The sequence below is a fragment of the Amborella trichopoda genome, chromosome 7 (assembly GCF_054954075.1).
Source record: "Amborella trichopoda isolate Santa Cruz 75 chromosome 7, AtrichopodaSantaCruz75HAP2 v2.0, whole genome shotgun sequence".
Lineage (NCBI taxonomy): Eukaryota > Viridiplantae > Streptophyta > Magnoliopsida > Amborellales > Amborellaceae > Amborella > Amborella trichopoda.
Window position 1 is genome coordinate 18,307,442 of NC_142342.1, and position 26,659 is coordinate 18,334,100.

The window sequence follows — 26,659 nt, forward strand, 5'->3', positions numbered from 1 at the left end:
TTGATATATTGTATTATGATTTGATAGAGCAGAATAGAGAACCAAGATTCATGTGGTTGACCCCAATTAATTGCGAAAACGCTAAAATGATGATGATGATGATGATTGTGTTATGATTTAATTTTATTTTATTTTGTGTTTTTCTTTTGTGATATTTTTGCATGTTTGTAATTGCAATATTTTCTGAATGTTTACCAGTTTGGGCTTATATTTTATGCATAGTTTGAATTAAATTGATATTTTGTGAATATTTGGATTGGAAAACCAAAATTTAAGGATATTATGTTACACAATATTATGGGATTGTTTTTTAAGATTGATATTATGTGATTTTTGTTAGATTGGAAAGCTAAATATTATTTTTATATGTCACTTGGCACACACACATTACGAAGTTCACTTTTTTATTGGTTTCCAGTTTCCTAATATTTTTTGTGGTCTTTTCTAGTTTGTTTTATTTAATTCATAGACTTCATTTAAAACTTGAATTTTGTTTTCTTGATTCTCTTTCTTAGTACTTTTATCTATGTATTTTTCAGCTTTGTTGATTAGGCGATCCGTTGTATTACTACAGTTGTGAGCTGTGTTGTAAGTCATGAGTGGTGACAATGTCTTCAATTGGATCAACTAGGCAAAGTGATTTGGGTCGGAAGTACAAGATTAAATAGTTGAAAGCAATGGTTTAAAAAAAGGATCGGTGCCCTAGATCGGGCACCTCAAAATTCCATCTGGATCAGTGAATCGGCGCTTCAGAGCGGGAATCGGCAATTTTTGTATAAAAAAATCACTATAAATCTCTAAAAATAATGTTATTTTAATTTGTTAAAGAATTTAGGAGTGGTGCATTATGCATTTTCATTACGTTGTAAAAATAGGTGATTATTTAGGCGTTTTTCTATCTGGATCTTTGTATAATTAAAACAAATAAATTAATAAATAAAATATAAGACTTAGTTATCATTGTAATTAGTATAATTATTAATTACAATATTATAATAAATGTGATTCAAAAAACAAGGGTATGACCCTCACAAATAAAGAAATCTAATATATAATAATTAGTGTGGATAGAAATATAGAATTTAGAAATACAAATTTAAACTATTTCTTTTTAATATCCAATAGACTAGAATTGGTATTATTATTTTTATTTATTCTATGAGCTAGTACTAATTTTTTAATCCTAATTAACTATTTAATTAATTATTATTCATATAATGAAATAATCCAATGATATAATAGCTTAATAGAGTTTTTATGTTTTTTTGTAAGTAAATTTAAAATTTTTTGGTAAAAGATAGGGGTGATGGGCACCCAATTATTATTTTTAATAATTTTTTGCTTTTTTATCGTCAAATTTATTTGCCACAATTGGACAAACAACTTTTTTATTCATGATGGACATACACCGTCGTGCGTGCACCATCGCAGATATACCATCTCACTACAATTTATTACAAGCTAACAATATTTGCCAGCTTGCTTATTCATGACGGGCTACAGAAATGTCCCACATCGAAGCGATGTGGGAAGACATAGTGTAATAAAAGATACCCACAATCAAAGGTAAGCAAATGTTATCTGGGCCATGAATGCTGAAGGTGAAGTGGCAACGCCACCTGGCATGAAAGACAGCGGTGAATGGGGTTAGGGCTACTTTTTTGGTAGCAGCGCCACGTGGCATGCAGGATGGCGGCAGATATGTAAAAGCCTATGTAAACAGATAGCTGGATTTAAAAAAAATAAAAGTTCGAGTCGCCCGATTTTACCGATACTGGATTTGGAGCGATATCACCGATATCCGATCCGGATCGCCCGATTCTAAATCGGATCGGTGATTTTTAAAACACTGGTTGAAAGCAATCAGGGGCAAATCAATCAAAGAAAAGAAGAGGAGAAAGACAAAAGGAAATTACTTGATAGTAATAAGAGAGGGAAAGAGGAGCAAGAAGAGAGAGAGAAAGTGGCATGAGGAAGAGAGAGAGAGAGAGAGAGAGACAGAGAGACCGCAAGAGAGAAGTGAGGAGAATAGAAATAGAGGACATAGGATAGAAGGCCTTTATCCAAGGTGACATCATCATGGGAGCCAGAGAGACTACTAATTGAAGGGCAATGGATGAAAGATCTCCATTCTGATAATAACAGCTCACTAAATAGATTCAAGACCTAGCGAACACACTCCCCTAGGAATGTCACTAAATGTATTTCATGGTATGACTAAAGGGAGTCCATGTCCGAAGGCAAAAAAAAAAGTTGATGGATCAACCCTACGTGTTACACGAGACCATTGGGTGAAAAAGAGTGCTACTGGTGCTACGCAAAATAGTTAAATTGGTAATAAATACAAGTTTTAAGTAAAAAGTTTGACTTGCTAATTTCTATAGAGGGTATCATCTTTGAAGGTAGTTAAATTGTCAGCTCCAAAGAGGTCGTGAAGGATCTTCAGAACCAATGAAATATGGGGAAGCATTAGAATTACAGATGTTGTCCACATACCAAGAGTAATAGGCTGGCTAACATGGTAGATGGGGTTAAAGAAACATTAACAGGCTCATCTAGGTGTAAACAGGAGTTACGAGGTTTAAAGTTAATACATTTTTTCTCCAATACAATTAACTTAAAAGAAGCAACTTGAAATTCCATTAACTTGTAGTTTATGAATATCAACTAACATAAAATGGACAATTTCTAAGACAGCACAGTCGTTTCTTGTCACTGCAAGAAATTTATTCTGGTTTCTTTTCAGAGAAGCAATCACAAGAGGCAATTTATTGAAAAAAATGCTTACCAGAGGCATATATATCCTCATCTTCTACATCCAGCTCCTCAAGTGCTCCAATTCCAATACCAGGGGCAATTTTTCTACCTGGAGAAAAAGAAGAAAATGATTCAGTACCTAACAAGTCATCCTAAAGCATGCATAAAGGATATCCCATTTCCACCTACAATCTAGTATTACAACCAATCCGTCTCATGAACCTTACTTCTGGAACCAAAAATATTCTCAGTTACACCAGCTCCTTTACTTCTCATTACATTAGTAGTGTCTCGTCCACGCAGTCTTTTACTTTCTGTATAAAATATGTGCCCAGTTAGCAAATATAGACAAACATATATCCATCGGAAACTCAACAAGAGCAATCAGGGGGAGGTTATCCCCCATAGTAGATTGAAAATTTATTGCTCATAAGTGTTAACAATGTAATGGGAATGGGAAAAGGATCAGCTGCCAGAATTTGTCTCAAGCTATAAATAAAAGAGCACAAACAAATTTACAAACATCAATACTTATTCTACACTTGCAGCACAATATCCTGACCTCTAAATTCCGGCGCATGTTTGTAAGGATCATAACCCAGTCCGTGGATATCACGCTTTGGATGGCGAACAAATTCCTGCATCGTGGAAACATTCACAGATATCATAAAGGAACAATACAGAAATATAACACTCACAGGCATATGAAAAATACAGTAAGGGTTCCAATGTTGCTTGAAGTTGTATGCCGTAAATATTTAAAGATGCAAATAGTACAATGTCCAAAGAAATAGGTATACAGGAGCACATGGCATATTTGTGGTTTAAACCAAATCCTCGACAGTAGCTTACATTTCTGATGAGTCTGTATCCATGAAGGTATTTCAGGCTGCCTTTGTCCCGATCGTTACCAATCATTTAATTTCCATGACAATAGTTCAGCAAACTGCCTTGTCACAATTTTTCTTGCTCTCAGTTACAATTAAGAAGTTGAGGTATTAAAAACCCAACTTAGTGCATATCCAGATAAATTCATTGTAACAGGAGATGAAGAACTAAGGTTTTGCAATCAACACCATAGACTTACACAAGTGCTACCTTCAGATAGAAGCTGGCAAATTTATTATACTGTGAAAGTAGAAGCACTCATATGTGAAGGTCACGATCATTGTGATTGTTTTTCTGTGTCGAAAGCTAACCATCAATTGATAAGGATATGAAGGTCATGTTACCGCCACACAATAGAAGCATCAATAACGTACAAGGGAAAGGCAAAAGAAAATGGACTTCCAGATTACCAATGCAGAAGGCTTGGACTTGGATGCAGCACATAGTTGTCGGAATCAGAAGCAGAAGTCAGATCAGGATCAAGAGTGGGGGATCGTTAAATGCTAGAAGATCCTTGTGGTTCGGAGCACCATCCATACAATGTACAAGCCAGGGGGCTAGACCCCTAATGTTAGGGATTGAGATTCTAACCTCTTAAGGATCTGGATTCCGACCTTTTGGGATTTTGATCCTAACCTTTTAGGGATCTCGCTCCAAACTTGAAGAGCATTATTACCCGAGGAATAGATACACTCTTTAAAGTAGGGATATCTTTATTTATGGCCAGCAAGCAATGCAAGTCTATTGAAAGTACAGTTATGTTGCTAGCTGGCTCTAAAATTTAAAAAATCATTAGTTTAGTCGTTATCTTGTTCTTTACTAACAGTACAAATTGGGGTCCCAAATAGTGGGGATCAAGATCCCAAACTTTAAAAAACGATATCCCGTGAAAATCCCTTTCCTAGCACGCCGAACCAAGATTCCGGAATGGGATCGCCAACTATGTTGGGAGATCCCAGCAACTATGATGCAACAAAACATATCCCATCATTATAATAAAAGCAAAAGAGAACTGTTAAGTAGGCCTTATATGCCAGCTTGTTTTTTCACCCAACAGCATTTCGAGGCCCTGAGTTCCTCTGGGAACCCATACTGACTACCGACTTCTGAATCGTTTGACTGCATTTGTAAGCCCAAGTAGTGGCCACAGAATCGCAATAAACTAAGAATTGGATGCCATGACACACATATCCCCAAAAAAGGGTGCTGTCTCCACATATGTAAAAGAAACAAAATATGAATTGTGTTCATGCCCTTAGCCATATCTGTGCATCAGAGATTGCAACATGGTCCCTCAACACTAGATGCATGCACAAGCATTTCCAACTTAAGCCCAAGAGCTACCTTATTACCAAACACCTAGCTGTTTTGGGGGGAATAAGTGAATTGTATTTATAGTGAGCAATATACAAGCATTCATGCACAAAATTGTTCCCCAAAAGGGAAGTCAAAATCCCAAGCAAAACCCCAAAAAACCAAAATAAAGCTTTACAAAGCTCAGCTTTTCACATATTGTCCATGGAAAAAACGAAGACGCGGCCAGGAAGTATGCGACCTGATGGTGAAGGTACTGCAGGCCACTATTGGCAAGGCATCAGCTTCGGAATTCAACTGACACTAGGAATTGTTAAACATAAGAAGGTTGTCGGAGAGAGCATCCACTTGGTCGGAGGCCAAGTACCAAGGACATGAAGCCTCTCTGGCAGCCCAAAGAATAACATATTAACAATCACCTGCAACCTGCAGTGAGTGACCCTAACTGCAATTGTGGAATTTCAAGCCCTAAAGGAGGGACCTAGCCTTGGGCATAGTGGAATCCATGTTTCCAATGAACCCTGAAAAAGAGAGACGCAAAACACTTGCACTATTTCTAAACAAACCTCTCACTCCCAATCTACCTGGTCAGCCAAGGGAGCAACCATCAAAATTCATTTAAGGACACCGGAAGGGGAAGCCTACCAAGTACTAGACCTAGTAATAAGGATTGGTCTAAAAATACTTGGAAAAAAAAAAACAATTCTGGGTGAAATCAAAGTAGAAGAAACCAGGAAATCTCTTATGTGACGAACCCAAAACACCATCATGTAATCAATAATAATATTATTTATTAATTAATTAATTTGATTAATAAATAATCAATTTTTATTCCCATTTTCTAGACATTTTAATGTTTTTTGGGATTATTACTTTTCAAAATTGTAATAATTTTTCATTGATTTTTATTTATTAATTAAACATAGTATTGCAAAATGAGTTCCCAACACACGGAGTTTCTAGCATGTGACAATCCCATGCACCCACACCTGCTACCATTACCGACAACTATGATCTGAATTTTGCTTGTCAATTCAGTACAAAATCCATGTTGACATTTATAAATAGATAATACTACAAGTTATACATAATATTATTATGCCTAGCTAATACTGTATAATACTAACTGCTTAAGAGGCATGGATAATACTGAATGCTCGATACGCCTTTTCATATTGAGAGAACATTTTATGGCTTTCGATCTGAATAGCATACCTATCTAAGAGTGAGAGAGTTCTATTATACTGCATTAAAGAGGGGTTCAAGAGGGCTATAAATGTCCAGTAAATTTTATACAGAAATGACCTTTTTAGGAATTCCCGTTTAATAATTAATGGCTAAAGATTCTGTCAATTGGAGTGACATCTTAACAAATTTTACCTTGCATGTGTTCAAAATCACCAATAAACTTCACAAAACTATGATAAATTCTTTTTTCCTCATGGATAAATACAGTAAATGTAAATAAAACATTCCTTTTAGCGATGAGACCGAAAAAGAATGGAAAATTGCATTCCCATTTCAAAAATTTTCCATTGTTCTATTATGAAAGCAAGCTCGAGATGATTATCAGAAGAGAACATTGATGCCTAATGCATACAAATCCAAAGGTTTCACACATCATGATGCCCACTTGAATCCGCCCAGATTTTAAAAAGATGCACAATAAGAAATCTAGTTTCGGTGCTAGATCATGTCTTTTTTTTTGCTTCTTTTGAGAGTATTCACTTGTATTGCATAAATTTAAAAGGTACAAAAATGGGGCATCCCTTTAATGAGCCCCCTAAGCAACCCCTAAAAGGGGATCAAAAGTATGTACAGCTTAAGAAACAAAGCAGGGAGAAAAAACAGAAAGGCTTGAGAGCAAAAATTTTGTAAGGCTCCCTCCTTCACCAGTGTGTCCGCTCCAGAGTTGGCTTTCCCTATAGATGTGTCCACGAGATTCTCAGGCCCCCACCAATATAACAGTTTTCATCGAAGATATGATCCAGCCGCCATGGGCATGGAGTAGCTCTAGAAGCCCAATCAATGGTGTTTATGGAATCTCCTTCCAAAAGTAATTCGGAATACCATCAAGGGTTAAACTTGCAAAGGCCCTCCAATAGCGCAAGGGTCTCAGTAAGAGTGAAGTCCACTAGACCAATGGGAAGGGAAAAGGACAGGAGCTTACTACTTTCATGAGTTCTAACGAGTACTCCAATTCCTGCGGGCCAGGGGTTGCCAAGGGAGCAACCATCAAAATTGAGCTTGACCGAGCCAAGTTCCAGCAGTCTCTAGAGAGAAGCCTGAGCAATTCTTGGGGGGGAGGGACAACAAGGATTCCAAGTTGCTGAAAAGGTCAAAATGAGTATAATCTTTGAAGAGGTTGTGGTTTCTGGCCTAGACAAAGACGATTTTTAACCTTGTCGATCAAGGATGAAATTACAGACTGCTCACCCTTGAAGATTTGATTGTTCCTTTCTATTCACAACACCCAAATTATCGCAGCCACATAGGCTTTCCAAAGAGATCTACCCGCCTTAGGCCAGGGAGTAGAGAGGGTTGCCTGGTAAAGTTCTGGAATAGATCTAGGAGTGACTGATGACCAATGGAAGAGTTGTAGTATATGTGTCCAAAGTGCTCTGGCCAGATTACAGTGGAGGAATAGATGTGCATTGGACTCTTCAGCCTCCAGGAACATGACACATCTATTAGGGCCAGGTAAGCCCCTCCTTTGAAGCTGATCTACAGTTAGCACCCATTCATGGAGAGCAATCGAGCAGAACACCTGGATCCTCGGGGGAATGAGAGAGAACCAAGCTTTAGACGCGATAGAAGAGGGTGTGGAAGCAAAGTCAGAATCATCAATTGAAAAGCACCGGCAGAAAGAAATGACCGAGAACTGTCCTGAGGTTGTCAATGTCCAAATAACTGTCTTTGCCACTGGGAGGGAGAAACACAGAGTGCATTAGTTCTGACAAGGCTGCGAATTGTGCTAACTCGTGGTCATTAATATTCCTCCTGAGAAATGGAGATTAAGATCTAGACGCCCCTGGGCTGCTGAAATTTCCAGCCACTATGGATTGGCCATCACCAGCTATAACGAAAAGGAGAGGAAACTAGTCCCTGATTGGGGTATGGCCAATCCAAGTGTTCATCCAGAATTTGACCCCATTCCCTTCCCTCGGGTGGAAATGGACATGTTCGAGGCATTTAATTTATTTCTGCAGTGAATGACAGACCACCAGAAACCCGAGATATTGCCTGTGGATCTGCATTGAGGGAACCAACTACCATTACTTCAGTAGTATTTATGGCTGATAACCTCCCTCCATAGTGTTGGGGTTGAGCGGGTATCTCCACCACCATTTCACCAGGAGTGCTGCATAGTGGGTACTTAGATTGCGAATGCCCAAACCCCCTTTAGCTTTGGGAATGCACAGTTTGGGCCAAGAGATAAGGTGGAACTATCTTGCTAGGTCACCAGCCCAAAGAACTCTCTCATCATGCGCTCCAACCTAGCAGCCACCGAGGCCAGGATACGGAATAGGGACATCTGAAAAACAGGCGTATTGGCGAGCGTGGCCTCGATCAATGTTAGCCTGCCGCCTTTGAGAGGAATCTGCCTTTCCATCCGACGAATCCCCAGCCGAATTTGTCGACGATGTGGCCCCAAAGGGAGAGGCGAGGTAAGCCCAAGCATAAAGGAAGACCCAGATACGTGGAGGGGAAATCTTTGACTGTGCACCCCCATTTGTTGGCCAGAGATTGCACCAATAAAGGGTCTGTGCAAATCCCCATCATCTTGGACTTGGCAAGGTTCACCATGAAACCCGCGGCCATTTCAAAACATTTGCGAAAGGTGAGAAGGGTATCGACTTGACCTAGCGAGGAATCACAAAAGACCAGAGTGTCGTCTCCATATTGGAGAAAGCAGATAATGGGGCCATGGCTGCTAGACTGGAGACCTCTTAAAAGACCTGCTTAGTAAAGCCTAGAGATGGAGGAGCTGAAAATTTCGGCCATGATGGCAAAGAGGAAAGGTGACAAGGGGTCTCCACCTAGGAGACCCCTCCTTGCTGGTAAGAAACCCTTGGTAGATCCGTTGTTCAAAACCGAGAAAACAGGGTTGTGTATACACCCTCGCATCCAGCTCCTCCATTTTGGTCCAAAACCCATTCTCTTGAGGGTCTCATCAAGCATCGACCAGTCTACATGGTCGTAGGCCTTCTCCCACTCAATTTTAATGACCAACCCAAGGGTTTTTGAAACAGAGCGCAAATGAATGCACTCTTGCACTATACGGGCCCCATCTAAGATCTGACGCTCTTTGACAAAAGACCCTTTGGTCAGAGAGATTACCTAGTTGAGGACCGCTCTCAATCTAGAAGCGAGAACTTTGGAGAGAAGCTTGTAAGAGGTATTCACTAACTGATGGGCCGAAAATCCTTAAGCTCCTCAGCCCCTTCTATCTTGGGGACGAGGGCTATAAAAGTAACATTCACAACTCTACTTCTGACTCCACGAGAATGAAATTCATAAAATAATTAATCACATATCGCTTGATAGATTCTCAGGAGGTCTTAAAGTATACTGCGGGGTACCTAGCAGGGTCAGGAGCTCTATCAGGCCTCAAATCAGTCAAGAATATCATCCTTTGTAAATTTGCATTCCGCCATGTGGATCTATCAGTGGGGAGGGTGAAGAATGTTAAATCGTGCATTATAGGTCTCGGGCCAGTAGGGGAGGAGAAAAGCCGAGAGAAGAATTGGACAGCAGCATCCTTTATCAAAGTAGGTTGATCAAGTATAACATTATCCACTTTGAGGTGAGAAACAAAATTTCCACGCCTCCTGCAATTAGCAACCTTGTGAAAATACCTTGTATTGAGATCCCCTAGCTTAAGCCATTTGACCTTTGTCCTCTGGGACTAGTACATTTCTTCCTTACGAAGAAGGAGAAGGTAATCAAGTTTAGCCTTTGAGCAAAGGTCTCAATCAGTAGAGGAAAGACCTCTAGTCTCCTCCACAGCTTCTCACTGATGGATAGAGTGGAGAAGGGTCCCTTTTTGGGCTCGAAAATTTCCAAGGAGCTGGGAGCTCCACTACTTCAAGTCGATCTTTAATAGCTGCAGTTTCCTCAGGAGTTGGTATCCAGCCCAACCAAAGGCTAAAGAGGAATAGGAGGCCCACCAAGACTTAACCAGGTTAACAAAGTTAGGTTCTTCAATTCAAGCTAGTTCAAAATGAAAAGGCCTTGGTTCCCGAGGTAAGGCTTGGAAATCAAGGACAATAGGACGATGGTTTGAGGTGGGCTTGGGCACCACTATAGTTCTCGGAAAAAATTTGTCCCATTCTAATGAAGTCAAGAACCTATCGAGCTTAGAGGGGGAGGGACTGAGAAAATGGTTGGACCAAGCGAATTGTGCCCCTTCAAGGGGTATGTCGATGAGCTGGTTTTGGAAGAATTGAATCATTGCTAGAGAGATGGAGTGGTTGTGGTTGCCATCTAGTGACATTGAAGTCCCCCCCACCCCCCCTCCCCCTCCCCCTCCCCCTCTCCCTAACACCAAAATAGTGAAGCAAAAGAGACTAAAGATTGAAGTTCCTCCCAAAACCTAGGCCTAAGATTGTTTGTATTTGGGCCATACACTGTTGTGCACTTCCATTGCAAGCCATCTGTTTGTCTAGAGAGCACTACGGTCACAGAGTGGGCGCCAATTCGGAAATCGATAAGGGAATGCTGCGTCGGATCCCAAAATAACTAAATTCCTCTTGAAACCCCATGAGCCTCAAAGGCGAGCCAGTTGCAAGGTCTACGGCCCCAGATACTCCTAACTTGGGAAAGGGAAGGGTGGTCAGTGATCTTGGTCTCTAAGAGGGCTAGAATAGAAGGGCATAGCTTAGAACACAAATCCCGGGTTGCATTTCTTTTGTGCGTCAAAACCTTCATGGGGGAAGTAAAGGGGGGTTGTTGAGCCTTGACGAGCGCCAAGAGGGTTGCCTCACCGAGGAGTGTCGCTCTGCTGATGTTGTGTTGTGGGATGCCGATTGTACACCTCTGTCGTAATTGATAGCAAAAGCAAGGTTGGAAAGTTCCCTTCTACCTCTTGTCTTAGTCTTGGAATGGGGAGAGGCATCAGTGTCAAGTTAATCCAACAAGACTTCCTTGGGTCTTTCATATTTGAAGCCCATCACCCGAAGAACCTCTAACACATTTCCTTGGGCGCAATCCATGTCCTGAACAAAGATGGAATCCACAGAGATTGTCGAGTCTGCAGGCGAGCTATACAAATGATCCCAGGAGGAGATAGGGGAACTAAAAGAAGGGTTGGGGTGAGGTCCACCCAAGGGAGTGGAGGACTGTGGGGTGTTGGGCACATGTGTTGAAGGGAGTAGGGAAAGGAAGTGAAAAGGTCGGGGGAGTGAAAAGGTGGGGGCAGTGAAGATAAAGAAGAGGGGAGAGGGGACGAGATAGAAGAGGTGATAGGTTAGGGGGGGGGAAGGTCTGCTGGGTATCGGATGAGGCCAGGGATAGGGGTAAATGTGATGGTTTTAAGGGAGAAGGGGAGCGAATGCCTCCAGGGGAGCTTGGAAGTGAGGGTGATGGACTTGTAGAAGAAGTTGGGGGGGGGGAAGAGAGGGAGCAAAGGGGAAATGGAGGAGGGAGACAACCGAGGTTCTAGCAAGGAGGTGGAAGGAGGCGACAACTGAGCCAAAGATTGAGGAGAGGCCAGAGGTGGAGGAAAGAACCTAAGCGATGGGGGTGGGAAATAAGGGAGCAGAGAGTATAGGAGAGATTGACAAAAAGAGAGGAGGAAGATAGGGAATAGGCTTCGGGAATAAGAAAAAGATAAGGATATGAAGTGGATGAAATCCCAGGGCAAATGAGGGGAAGTGCGAGGGTAGTGGAGGTGGTAGAGGATATCGATCTGTGGGGGCAGGAGAGGGAATGGGAAGGAGCCGACATGGAAAGGTCGTTTTCCGCACTAAGTGGGAGAAGAGACGAATGACCAGCCATATCATAATCATAGGAATACGATAGGAGGCAAACAGCAGCGGAAGGCTGAAAGGAGGGTCTTTGAGCATAGCCACCACCAAGTGAGGATGGGGAAGTGGCCGATGGCAACCCAACACAAAAATTGGAATCGGGGAAGAGCCCGACGAAAGGCTGGGCGATGGGAGACAGCTGGCACACAATTGACGTAGCCTCTGGAAGGTTGGACATGGAAATTTGAGGGTATGGTAAAACGGGCGGCTGGAATGGAGTGTGAAAAGCCCAGATCGGACCTAGTGGGATACATGTGGCCTCCCGATTGGATGAGAGAGGAGGAGGCACATTGTCCGATGGGGATGAAGCGTGTGAGGGGGATTTTGGTGAGATCTCTTGAGGGGAAACTTGCTGGAAACGCAAGGCAGCAGGGAAAGGGGCGTACGTGCCTTTTAGGGTTAGAGGTTAGGGCTGGTGACATGTGGTCATTGGATGGACGAGTTGGGTCGTCGAAGGAAATGCATGGCGAGGCGGGCACATGGCAGGGATAGGGCTGGAAAGTTGCAGACTGCATGAGAGCGAAAGCCTGGTGAAGCGGCGCGTAGCAGGGGTTAGGCTAGCGCTTTACCATTTGCATGCGAGGGAGATACCACGTAGCCATTTGGTCTAGAATTGAAGTCTTTTGACTCACACCCCACCTTTCGATTGTGAGATCTACAGTGACAGTCATTATGGCGAAGTCATATGCGTCGTGGTCCATAGAATGGGAAGTGTGTGGTCCACAAACGATTGTCCGGAAGCAGGAAGACCATGGTCGCCAGAATGGCAGGAGGGATGTGGAGAGGCCGAGGATCAAGAGACGGAAATGCAGAAAAACAAGTCTACTTCAAGCCAAAGGAAAGGGGGAATGCGGGAAGGGAGAAGAGTTGGAACCAAAAGCTGGATTCAACCCAAGGATAACAAGGTGGCAGATTTCCAGTCAAGGGAGATGAAATCACCACAGGCCTGGTTTATCTTAGAGAAAGTGTCAACATTCCATGCGCGTAGTGGAGATATGGGAGACGACTAGCAAAATCTTCTGGGTTTCACCAAGCCCAATTCTTTGTGTCATCGGCTGAGTGTTAGGGGCGCTCCATGGAAATGTTTTTGGAAGCAGCTTTGTTGATGTCCAAGAGCTTTGAGAAGTAGAGCCTCCGATGGGAAGGAGGAAAAGGATACCTCCATAAGAGAGTTTTCAGCAAGAAAGTTCTGAGACGTCCCAGGATTCAGCAGCCAAACCTCTGGATGTCCTTGATATCGTTCCATTGCGAGTGAAAACAACCAACCAGAGTTAGCTGAAGGGACTTAGTGAGATGCTCCACTTGTGGGCCCCCGGCAGGGATGGAGAAAGGTTGGGGGGGGGAGGGGGGGGGGGGGCTGAAGTGGGATGGAGGGAAGGTGGGGTTATTGGGCCACAAGGTTGAAATGCAAGGCTGGGTTGGGCAAAGCAGAGGGGAAACTCGGGAGGACTTCGAAGGCTGCAAGAAATGGACAGTTTTCATAAAGTGGGGGAAGGGAAGAGTTGACGAGCGGGGGTTGAGAGGTGGAAGGTTGGGGAGAGTGGCGAAATGGATGACCGAGAGAGGAGAGCTGGTAGGGAAGAGGGGAAGGATGAGAGCTAGACATTGTCTCTCGACATGAGTATTAGAAATTTAGCTCCCAGATCATGTATTTTTATAGCATAGTCGAAAACATGTAAAGCACAAAGGAGAACAAAGAATGCATGTCCAACCATTAGTATACCATAATGCGCCAAACTGACAAACATACACTTCATATATTCCAATTTTCTTAAGCATAGAATATTATAAGACAAGCAGGAGAAAAAGCCACACCTAAATAAATTCTGCAACTTACACAAGAAGAAAGCTCACTAACTACTGAATAGAAAGCATAAAAAAAGGACAGCTCACGAACTTCCAAGTCAGAAAATCTTCAAAGTTAGTATCAGTGAAATCTTTCCAGTAACATCACAAACTAAACCACCTAATATCCTTTAACTCATTATCAATGCAGGTAGCTTTTAATCCATCATACGACATGCCAAATGATTAAAAGCGAAAAGTTTGCAGAAAGAAGAAATCTAAACCTGTTGCATACAGCACACTCAAAGTCGCATTAGTTAGGGATGTCTCCAAACATCTCCATTTATGGGCAAGAACTAAATCACATTCTTACTGACTTGAAAACTTCATTAAATTGATGCAAAAATAATAGTGACACTCAAATGGTGGCGGCAGATCACATAGTATAAAAACGTAAGTAAAGAATGCCACGCTTTTCCAGAAAGCTCATCAAACAGTACTCACTGGTGTGCTTTGACAGATCGAGGGCTCAGCAGCAGCAGCAGGAATGGTTTCTTCGGAATCCAAATAACCATGCTCATTAGGTCTACTTTCCATATGCCGAGACCTTTCCTCATTGCACGAAAATGCAAGGAATGCTTTCCTAGCTTCTCTACGAGTATCTATCAAATAGAAAACTAAAATAAGTAAATAAGCCAAAGATTTTCTACTCCCATGGGTGTATGCTATCCATCTACTCCCTCAGGCAAATCTTACACTTAGTTTCTTTTAGAGCTTAAGTTTTGGGGATGTGATCTCTAGCACACAGCAACCAACCTCAAAGAAACATAATAATAATTATTCTCATTCTCTATGTGCCAAAAAAAGATGGCATCCCAATATTGCATTGGAACCATCCAATTTTTTTAATGGAATGATCTAGATGTTCAATAACTTAGAATCCAAATTTTTTTTCTTTGAAAGTAATCATCTATTTATAATTAGATGGATCCCAAAATTTTAAATTACAAAAAAAAAAAAAAATCCCAAGTAAGTGTTTTGCATGAGGGAGTAAACATATATTGTACTCCTAAGGGAACGCACTCAATAAATAAAAGAAGCATCAGACCATTGAAATCAATAACCAAACCACCAATAATCCATCCAAGTGAAGGTTCAACATGAAATAAATTCCTAAAAGTGACTACAAGTGAAAAGCATGCTTTTCTTTTAAAACAGGGTATTATAAAGCACAATTTGTTCAACTAAAAGGGACCTCTCATCATCAAAACACATGCAGACTTAATTACTCGACTGGTGCATAGAGCTAACAAGCTTTCTCAAACTAATATAATAGAACCTAAATTTTCATATTGGCCATCGACAAATTTACAATGCCCTTCACAGGGAATTAGATGATGTTCATGCATACTTTCCGACGATAATAAAAAACTTGCCAAGGTGGAAAAGTTCAAGAAATAACCACACAAGAAACTTATAGCCTCAGATGGCATTCCTTTTATATTCCTTCATTCTGCATACTCATTTAAGGGACCAGTTAAAAATAATGTTCTTGTTCATGGTTCTGCGCCATATTCATGTGTTCCCTCCCTGCACTTGCAAAGAAAATTGCTGTGTTATGGTGGTTCGATACTTATAACAAACCTCAAAGTTCGAACCCTTACCTCCGCAAAGGAAACCTAATGTCTACCACTAGACCAAAGCCTAGGGACACACAATATGCATGTGTTGTGTCCCATTGGTGAATAAATGATACTGTATACATGTTTTTCGCCCTGTTGGTGCATAATTGGTACTAATTCCAATGCTTTTCCATGGTAATGGACAAGGACCGCTCCATCCTCTAACAAGCCAGTCATCAATGTCACAAAAGTTTCCAAGTAGCATGTAGCTTGCTGGCAAAAGCAGAAATGCAACAACACAAAAGCTTTTGGTGGGACCAAAATACCCGGTTACCAATTACCCTTATCTGCTAACTCCCTCCCCCGCTCCCAGCTTTGTACCTGCTCGTAGATCTCTACTGTAGGTTGGCAAGTAGTTGGTTCTGTTGGAAATCATTAGAGTGAAGTAAACCCAGCCCCTGGAAAGATCAGAAGTGATCAGAGCTGCAATTGTACGTACATGTAAAGAACTCAAATGTGACAACAGTATAATAATACGATATGATGACAATGCAGCAGTTGTTATTGATCAAGAGGAAAATCCAAAAGGAACTTGAGTCTTTGGTTCGATCGATGGGGAATTGAGGCATTTGAATTTCACTAAGATAGTCTCATTAGCTCCCGAAGTATTCTAATGCTACTATAAATTAGCTCCCTAAGTATTCTAATGCCATGGTCTTCCAGCTTGGCATGAATTGTTATACCTTTATCATACTAGAGTCATCCTGGAAGTTCACCCATTTCAAAGAGAACCTTCAGGAGGCATTCCTTAAGAGAGAAAAAAGGCTTTCAAGGGCTAAACTAAACAGTAGAAACCTCAAGACTGGTTGATGTTTCAGAATTCAGTACCACGCAAAAGGTAAGTGTACAAAGCTTCTAAAAAGGATGCTTTAATTTCTGGAAGAAGCAAGAAAGGTGGAGAAACAGTCTCTCTTTAAGAGAGAGGGCAATGATCATTGAAATCTATGCACCCCAATGGGCCTTAGTTTGATGGTTGCAAAAGCATTCAATTCATACTCAAATCATTTGATGCCAATTAATCAGAAATCAGTCACTCCGATTTGCTTTTGAAATTCAAAGTCTCCTGCCTCAGGAGTATCATCCTCTGCCTCACCATTTGTCACTTCTTAATCTTACATTACGCTAAGGCTTCTGTCCAATGCCTCAAAAACTGACAAAGAGGGAACTCCATAAGAACTATGTAGCACAAAATGCGAAATATCAAAACTGTCAAAAAATCATCCTCAATTGTGTATTTGTCCAGAACTCAAAAGGCACCATCACTCCTTTCCAAACCCAAGGGCTCCCACTGATGAATTAGCCAAATCTTTCGAGTCATAGATATTTCTGCACCGTATACTCTGCCTTTAAGTCATGATTTCATCCAGGAGTTTCAAAAAGAAATCGGTTCAGTATGAGCTCCATGAATTGTACTTTCTGAATATTAAGTCATGATTTCGTCCAGGAGTTTCAAAAAGCAAACGGTTCAGTATGAGCTCCATGAATTGTACTTTCTGAATATTTTCATTCAAATCTTGCCAAACTTCAAATAAGAAGTCAATGGAAAAGTTCTAGAGAGAGCGTACATTGAAGATGACCTGACAATCTCATTTACTCGCTTAATCAGAAATAAATTTAGGTATTTATGATTAATGAATGAGGACGAGTATTTCTCAAAAAAAAAAAAATGAATGACGATGAGCACTATCTCGCCAACCAAACGTCACTGGTTTCCTCTGCAATCTTACAGCAACAACCCACCAGAATACAGAGAGTAGAATGTGGGATGCCATCATAAAATGCTCCTATACCCTAAAGACATAACCGAAGTTACTGAACAAATCCAAACCATGTGAAGTTGACACAGTGTGTCAAGAATGCCAATCCCATTACTGACCGAATCCAAACATTTTCTTTCTCATAGATGACACAGAAAGATCAGAAACTGTAACTGAATTGAAACTTATAGTATTCTCCTTTCCACTAGAGTTGAAAAATCCTTTTTTCCTTTTTTATGACAGTACACTTTCATGCAATAAACTATGAACTTACCCCAAGAGTATAGGCCATGTAATCTACAAGACAAACTTTAGACGGATATCTGGAAATTCCACAGACCCAACTTCCAAGGGTTCCCAGTCCCATGAAACTCCACATGTTCCATAAAGCCTCGTATTCAACAGCACCGGAAACATCTTCGTCTACAAAATGACCAGTCAGAGAACAGCGCAAGTTCAAGCAACCACTGCATGGTATTTTGCCTAGGTTTGTAACACTCCATCCATGTTTCATTCAGAAAAAAAATTGGCCTTCAAAGGGACCATCGACATAAAACTTCCTACAGCCATTCGTCCTGCAAACGATGTGCCATTCTGGATTAACTTAACCATTCAGACTACACAACGGCCATGTCAGTAAGGTGAGGGATTCTCAGGTCCTGGAAAGGCATGAATAATTTATGAAAGGCAAGGAGAAACAGACACAACGTATATCAGCATAGGAAGAAATAACCTTTTGGTATGAGAAACAAGAGTTCAGTGTAAAGCTCTCATTATCCGATCGCTTAAAACACAAGGGTTCGGGAGCACCCTTCTTATTATTCTTTTTCTTCGTTTTTTTTTTTTTTTTTTTTGTTGGGGGAATGGGAGTTGGTTGCATGGCTCACATAGTCCATACTCCACTAGGTTGAAGCCATTTGAAGTACGCATTCACTCAAGAGGTTTTTAAAAACCTATTTGAGGTGAAAACTCCCTCCACCATTAATCTACAATACAAGTCACATTCAATTGGAACCACTGGATGAGATCACTCTATATGGTTTAAGAGCTTCAAATTTTAGCATGTCCACTTGCATAAGTTCAGTTCTACCCACCCGGCTGGGTTCCACCTTTATCTAGTGGATAATGGATGATATTTTCAATCTATGTCTTGGTAGTCAACAAGGTCTCACTCAGTAGAATTACTCCACATTGACCATTCATCGGATATGTGGATCAACCTTTTCTTTCGCTAATTAGTCAAAAACCTTTTTTGGCTAATCATAATACCACTAGCAAGATATGATACCCATAGAGGAAAAATCAACATACACAGATGAGGCCAATAGAGGAAACCATTGGAACAAGTTTCCCATCAAAATAATAAAATCATACCATGTAAATTGGTGGGTCCAGCACCAATTGAGCGTCCATGTCGCCATCCCATCTTCAGCAATAATTTTATGCCTACACATTGCAAACAAGTATTTTGAAGGAATGCAACCAATGTCCTATCAAGGATAAAATATTGAATATGCATCATATACAAACCAATCGAATTGGGAGCTGGTACAACTATTTCATCTGGAACAGGTCCTGGGATAGCTGAAGGCCTGTAAAGGAAAAACAAAGATGACATTAATAACCCACCATATATTTGTCAAGGCAATCAATTCATTTATCTGCCTAATGGATAAAGTCTGAAAGGTCATGTAACCTGATAGCAATCATAATGTACAGATTATTATGAATTATACAAAAACCAGTTTAAGAGATGATAATATATGCCAAATTTTTAAAAGCATTATATACGGACATTTATGAGGGCATGTGAACAATGAAAAGCAAACAATGCATTCAAACTCGAAAAGGCTTCGCTACATGGGTACACAACATTTCTCAAATCATTTGAATAAAATTTAGCACTTCAAGGCATATATTAATTCAAAATTTCTGAGGACACGACCTCTATAATAAAAATTAGAGGATAAACAGTGCCATTGGATACCCAGTCAAGATCTTCTAGTCATGGTCCCCATGATCAGGAGATGACAGGTTCATGGAAGATGACAGGTTCATGGTTGAGGATTACATACATGGAAAAATTCAGAGAATGTGATAAAGCTTCCCACTGTAATTGCTCAAAAGGGTATCTTATAGCCAGGTTTAATGTTCACTTCATTTCAGCACAAGGCGCTGAAGAATTGGGCTTCAGCCTCTTTCTGAATTGAAGCGATACCCAAAAAACTCTCTAGAATGAGCTTCAGTTTTAATTGGCCACTTTTGTCTGAAGCAGTCCTGCTGTGGCTGAAGCCAATACGGACTGCTTCAGCAACCCTATTGGGCCAAAAACAAAATCAGTCCTCACAGTCCTCTAGCCAAATTAGGGGAAGTATATTTAACCTTGAAGAAGTCAAAACCCCTGTTAGCCCTTTGGTCCCCAATTGAGTTTCCCCGCAACCCGAAAAGCGCCATAAGCCTATACAATATGCGGCAATTTTAGGCTGCGGTGGCTCATGGGAAGCAATCTACACAACCTTGTGCATCAAACCAAATGTTTCCACCTAATATTGCTTAAAATTCTGTCTTCTAGTAAATTTGTATGACATGCTCTGGATATGGCTCCTTTTCAATGCCAGGACCCACAAATCTAAATCTACAATATAGGCCCATGCTAGAGCAACACTCAAAGATCAAAACACATTTGGGGTCGAGGTGGTAGCACCACTTGTGCCTCAGCTAAGGTCTAGGCTTCCATTCTCACCTAACGCATTTGAAAGTCACTAACGATTTAAAAAAAAAAAAAAACGGGTAAGGGTGTCATCCCCACTGAATTTCCCAAAAAAAAAAAAAACATCCTTGTTGTTTCACCCATCTTTATTCTGAAAGTGCTCACTCACAACAGGAATATATTGTTTTACAAATTCTCTTGCTTTCTTAGTTTTGCTTGATCTTTATATTTTTCTGATTTTGTGACTCATTCTGATCATCTGTAATTATTTAAGCTTCAGCCCTCAAAAATTCAGTAAATGCAATTGCTCCAAGCATTACACATCAAGTACTTTAGACCAGTGTATCAAAACACGCTAGGTAGGTCCTAGGCGGCCTGGACCCTGGGCGGCTGCCCAATTGAAAAAAAATACCATATTCCAAATTGAAAAAAAAAAAAAAAAAAAAAAAAGATAGAAGTAGACAAGAGAATTTTGATAATCCATATTGTTAAAATAGTAAACTGTTAAAACCATACAAGTGTATGATACAAAAGTCAACACTCAACACAACAGAAATATAAAGAAATTTAGAAAATATACAATCTAGGATACAAAAGTCAACACTTAACACAACAGTCAGCATTCAACACTCAGCACCAAGAGACAAGAGTCTTCAATCATCATCATCATCATCATCAGAAGGAATATCAATAGGGCAAGCCTCATCATATGCATCAGAGTCGAGGCCATCATCATCAGAGTCATCTCCCTCTTCAATATAACGCTCTTCCTCATCTGTTTCTTCTAAATTTTCCTCTTCCTCCTCCTCTTCTTCTACCTTCCTCTTACTAGTATATGCAGTCTGTGCAAATGAAGCCCTAGGAGTCTTGGCTGCTCTACCCTTTTTTTTGTGCTTCTCTGAACTCAAATATTGTATAATTTCCTCTCTGGTAGCCTCAAGAACATTTTTACATAGGACAACATCCCCCTTAATACCGGCAAGGTATTTTTCAAACCGGTAAATGCTCCCATTAATATCATTTCTACAATAATTACATTTAATGCAATTTTTATCATTTGAATTCAGGTTATAACCATACTTCCAACCCGGATCACCACTTCTAGAAGAACCTAGAGAAGATACTTCCCTAGAACAAGGCTTATTTTCATCCGTTTCTGGTTCTTCTAAATTCAAAAGATGTCTAATCTCATCCCGAATTGCTTTAGGAACCTTTGCACAAGAAGCAACATTACCTCTAACACCAACAAAGTGTTTTTTGAATCGGCTAATACCCCCATTGATATCTTTTTCACAAAAATTACACCTTATACAATTTTTATCATTTGGTTTTGGGTTGTACCCATACTTTCAACCTGGATCACTTCTTCTAAAAGTAGCAGAAATCGATCTATGACAAGGATTTTGTTCTTATTTTTGTTTTACATAACTTATATATTGCTTATTCTCCTCTCTGATAGCTTCAGGAACATTTTTACAAGGGGCAACATCCCCCTTAACACCGACAAGATGTTTCTTAAACCAGTTTATGCCTCATATTGTATCTTTTTCACAAAAATTACATCTAACGCAATTTTTGTCATTTGGATTCAGGTTGTATCTATATTTCCAACCCGGATCTCCATTCCAACTAACTCCTGAAGAAGACATCTCAAAATAAAACAAGCAATCTAAAAAATAAAGTTTTGCACTTACTTTGATTGCTCGAACTCCAAACTTTGAGAAACACTTCGATCCAATGAAATGTAGTTTTCTGGACGTTTCTATCTCTCTAAAAGGGGTTCTTATGAGTTTAGATTTCAAATGAACCTAAAACCCCTCCTTCTAAGCTTTTATATCTTTCAAAAAAATCAAAACAAAAAAAAAAAAAAAAAAATTCCGCCTCTGAGCGGGGCGCAAGCCTTGGGCGGCCGCCTAGGCAGATTCCCTACCGCCTAGACTGTCGCCCAGGGTCGACCGCCCAGATTGGCCACCTAGGATTGGGCGATGAGCCCAGGCCTTTCGGATTGCCTAAGCGGCCTAAGCGCTGGGTGGTCCGCTTTTTGAATCACTGCTTTAGACTTGATGTTTATAGGGTGGGCCTTAAAATGTCTGAACACCAACGAATAAGAAATTCAAAAAATTAATAATCTCAAAAGGTTATTGGAACTGGACTGTAATGGTTCGTCGTCGTCCTCCTCCTCCTCCTCTTCCCCCTCCGTATACTTTGTAAGGGGGCAAGCATATAACCCCATTTTGTATATGGCCTATTGACCTTTTTTTTTTTACCGAGAGTCCCATCTAGTGGGTACTCTAGAACTAACCCAAACTTGTATTCTCCTTTATACAGCAATACAAATGTTAATGTTCATCAAAAAAAAAAATCTCAAAAGGTTTTTCTTCTCAAAAAAATAACATCAAAAGGTTTTTGAAACGCGAGTCAATATCAACCTCTTTTGCTGCTCCTTCTCTACTTGTTTGCGTGCAACTTCTGCAGTTGTAAATCCAAATGTATCAAATTGTGATGTCATACCCAATGAACGACCCTCCAGTTCCTACATGCCAAGTAGAAGTCACGTGCGACATTAATATAGCATGAAATATAAATAAGTAGACGAAACAAATAAGCAGAGGAGCTTCAACAAAAACCTAGCAATCAAATATTTTGCACCTAAGTGGAATTGAAATGCCTAGATGAATTGTGAGTCATATATCCAAGATGAACATAAATTAATGAAGATCAGCAAGACATCCAAGTAATTGCTTTTGCATCCCCATGTAATGATAAGAAGAACACAGGAGAAATGCAAGTGCTGTCTAGAAAGCCACAGCCAATGATAAAGCCAAAACAACAGTCACACAATACCATAGACGATTGATGATGTTTTTATTCTAATCAGCAATATGCAATGATGTTATAAGTTACAAGAACATTTGCTCGCACTCCAACTCTTAATAAATCTCGTACAACTGATGCAAAAGGAGACCAGGAAATTTAATCCAGCACACGAATAAGCAACAAAAGGTACAAAATAAGGTTGTCAATCAAACTAAGGAAGAACTTTTCTTCTTTTCTCTACTGCTTGGTGTGGGCGCCTAAGTCTTTCCTCCATTTGGATAAAGAGAGTGAAGCTCCTTGGAAGGTGGGGGAAGGCCATTGAGGGCTCTCAAAGGTACGGAATTGGAAGGGAAAACGATGAGGTTGTCAGGGAGTTTGCGACAGCAAAAGTAGAGTTCTCCCCATAAACCTTACCCCATTTTTCAATGCCCCTCACATCGCCTCTAGGAGGGTGGAAAGTTCCTACCAGTGAATGTTGGAGCGATAGGGAGGAGTTGGGTGAAGTTTTCAAGCAAGGGATGCAAAGGAGGTTGGGAACTGCAGCCAAGAGGTTAGGGGCAAGGCAGGCTGGTGGAGACGAGGGATTGGGTAGGGACAGATGGTGATGGAAAGAGGAGAGGAGAGTGGACAGGGGAAGGGTGGTGGATGAGTGGGGTTATGTGGTGGGAGGAAGAGGAGAAAGGGGGGGTGAAGGGGTGGCGGATGGCCAAGGGGAAAGGGGTTGAGGGCAGGCAAGGTGGGCATAGGTTTGGTAGAGTGGAGGATCAGGTATGGGAGGGAATGAGGGCAGAGGAGTTACTCCCAAGGCACAATGACTCTCCACCGGGAACATGCGATAGTATATATTTCGCTTTCCACTTTTCACTTCAAGAGAAACTGTTGTTAATAGAAAACTAACACAAAGAAAATACTACAACGACACACATACAATATTTCTTATCGTGGGAATGCAACTGGAACCAATTTGTGCCAACTCTCTCACACGTACTAGCCCAAACAAAGTTGTCAATTTTTGTTCACTAGAACAAGCTTTAGCATGCGTACCACATGCATTCAGTCAACTATAAGTCTTATTCACCAGAACTAGCATGTGCTTCCTTGATGAACACCAAACCAGAATTTTAAAGTTTAAGCATTGAAATAATGCTTGCAAATTTCATGAAAGTAATTTTGTAATGGCTTGTCTAACAGTAAAGTTGTGAAAGGGAATATCTGATTATGAAAAGATAAGTGACAACAAAATGCATACCACTTTCTCATCGTCATCTAAGAAGTTGTATATGGTTTGCTCTTTCATTTCTGCTCTATTTTTACGAGAAGATGTGAATGTCTGAGGAGTCCAACCTGCACATTTAACACAAAGATTGTTCTTCCGTTGCAAGAAACTGGAAAAGCTTTAGCCCCAAAAATTGACAACACAATGTAGCTTCCTAAAGCATACCCTCCTTCGAACCCACAGTGTTGTAGTATCCAGCCGAAAATCCTCCAGTGAAAGCTCCATGGAATCTTTTACGTCCTTCATCATCTCTAACCTAAAATTCACATTGTGCAAAGCAATTCAAATTAGGATTGCAACAAGGCTACAAAATTGCACTATCGCATAAAGCACCCATCAAGTATACCTCTCACAAACATTGCCTGCTCAAATGGATAGCGTCAAAAATTGGGAATAGGAGTGTTCATACCTCTTGCTTCCAAGGAGGAAGGCTACGCATTTGTCCAGCCTCAGCAGCCATCTTCCTTTTCCGACCAGAAAGCTCCTCCTCCCTCTCAATAGGGGTCCCAAAGAAAATGTAGTCTTGATCCCCATCGTCCATTATGAATTTCGATATACAACACAGTTTAATGAAAAATTTGCGATGTATTTCTTCTATAACTCCCAAATCATTGACTACCACTGAACCATTTTAGTGAACTCAGCTTAGCAAATAGCGAACAATCCCTCGTTTGCTCCACCCTATTTCTTCTGATTTCTCCTTCTTCGAACTCAACCTTGAGTCCCTCCCGTCTGGACGAGCCCCTCCCGTCTGGACGAGCCCCTCAAACAGGAACGCCCCCGGAAATGGTTCACCTGAAAGGGAAAACCAGATATAGATGGAGCAGTTCGTCTAGGAAGAAAATCAAGAGGGGAGTAACATCTACCTAACAACAGATGAGTCTTTTAGTAAATGAACATAGTAATTACAAAGAAAATTGATCATGTTAAGACAGGGTGGATTCTAGGAATCAACATTCATTTCATGAATTTATCGATTATTACGGAAACATTCAGACTTTATTATTGGGAGGACATCCTTCCTTCCAACAGAAAATGTAATAAAACAAAAAATGGAAAAGAAAAGAAAAACTGAAAGAATCAAGAAAGATGAAATGCATACCCGTACCTCACTTTGAGCGGACAAAATTAATGTGCAAAATTAGGTGCAAAATAGGGACGCAAATAAGGCCGAGCAACGGTAATCGCACGGCCATCATCGAGAAGTAATAACGGCGAAAGCTTCCGCTTCAGGTGAGTGAAAGGAGGAGAGGGGGACTGAAAAAAACTTCAACCCCTTCTCCTCTCTCCCCTGCTCTCTTATCTCCCTATAAGCCGCAAATAAAATCCCTTCCTCGATCAGCAGAGGAGTCGCCCATAGGAGCCAATTTCTACCACCATTTATGGAGTCTCGGCCCGAATTCCGGCACAATGGCCATGATATTCGATATTGGAGAGGGGTTGAACGGTGTCTTATTTGATAATTAAATTGTTAAAGATAGAGAGTGCGAGAGAGATTTTGTAGTTACGTGAATGACGGAGGATTGCTGCGAGAGACGTGAATGAGGATTACCGCGATAGAAGTGGAGGAATAGATGATGAATGTTGTTCTCGGGGTACAGATTTTGTAGTTCGAAGAAGAAGAGGTTTATTGTGCTCTTGATTCTTTGACAGAGACCTGTCGGGCTTAAAAATCTCCCCTTCTTTGTTTTTTGGGGGGTAAATTTCAGTGGGGAAGGCAGCCTAGATTAAGAGCTTATGTTTTTAAGAAGGTGTCGGTAAAGTGGTGTTTATTGGTTGGGATGGAAAAGGGCTTTCCTCAAATTCAATGGCGAAGACAATCTTCTTCTTTTTTTTCTTTTTCTTTTTTTTTGTCCTTTTTCTTTTTTTTTCTTTTTTTTTATAAGTAGATTAGGAGTTTGATTCTTTGAAGTATTAGTAGGGCAGTGTTAGAAAACCACAATGTAGTGGCTAGATATGTGGGGATGCTACCACTTCGACTCCGTATCCTTTCCTAATCTCATTATTACTGTTTGGAGTTGCATGTATGAATTAAATAAGTGATGGTATAATAATCGCGTAAATATGTAATAAATACTACATAAAAATGCAATGAACATTTATGTAAGGAAAAAGTTTAAATACTACATAAATATGCAATGAACATTTATGTAAGGAAAAAGTTTATATAGAACCAAGGCTCTAAACAATCAAATCCGAACTCACTTCAAAACTTTCACTAGAAGAGGTTGTTTTGATACCTAAATATACTCAAGTTGATCATCTTGATACTAGAAGAGATTGTTTTGATACCCAAATATCGTCAAGTCGATCATCTTGACATCAAGATGCATGGGCAGGAGAAAAAAAGTGGATTTCAAGTTCTGGAAATAGTGCATCTTGTAATGTATTTTTTGACCATCAAGTTTCAAGATTTTCAAGATTTCAAAGATATGCTCAATCTACACTATTGTTTAAGCTTTAAATTTTATAATTAAAAATCAAAATATATTTTAAGGCTATCACAATAATTTTCAATATTGAAACCACTTTTCTTGACACTATTTGAAAGTGCCCCTTACTTGGCCCTATACAAACAGCACTCTTTATGTAAATATCCACATAGAAGGCACAAATCCAACAAACATAAGCACATCTCCAAACAT

At 40.4% G+C, this 26,659-nt stretch overlaps 1 protein-coding gene across 8 annotated transcripts in view; it reads right to left on the reverse strand.

The window, feature by feature from the left end:
* The window catches only part of TGH (SWAP (Suppressor-of-White-APricot)/surp domain-containing protein), a 57,937-nt gene extending 32,224 nt beyond the window's left edge, over positions 1-25,713 (reverse strand). For 4 of the 8 annotated variants that reach the window (XM_020671555.2, XM_020671558.2, XM_011627604.3 and 1 more), the window contains exons 1-11: positions 25,123-25,713; positions 24,424-24,809; positions 24,180-24,270; positions 23,988-24,082; positions 22,351-22,454; positions 18,742-18,803; positions 18,586-18,657; positions 14,277-14,434; positions 3,320-3,395; positions 2,985-3,071; positions 2,789-2,866 (exon numbers count right to left, since the gene is read on the reverse strand). In XM_020671555.2, the coding sequence (XP_020527214.2) occupies positions 2,789-2,866; positions 2,985-3,071; positions 3,320-3,395; positions 14,277-14,434; positions 18,586-18,657; positions 18,742-18,803; positions 22,351-22,454; positions 23,988-24,082; positions 24,180-24,270; positions 24,424-24,555 (955 nt within the window). In that variant the 5' untranslated portion in view covers positions 24,556-24,809; positions 25,123-25,713. Of the gene's footprint in view, positions 1-2,788; positions 2,867-2,984; positions 3,072-3,319; positions 3,396-14,276; positions 14,435-18,585; positions 18,658-18,741; positions 18,804-22,350; positions 22,455-23,987; positions 24,083-24,179; positions 24,271-24,423; positions 24,810-25,116 lie in introns of all 8 variants that reach the window. The other 4 variants (XM_020671556.2, XM_088872746.1, XM_088872745.1 and 1 more) reach the window with 1 other exon arrangement.
* Positions 25,714-26,659: the final 946 nt, after the last annotated feature.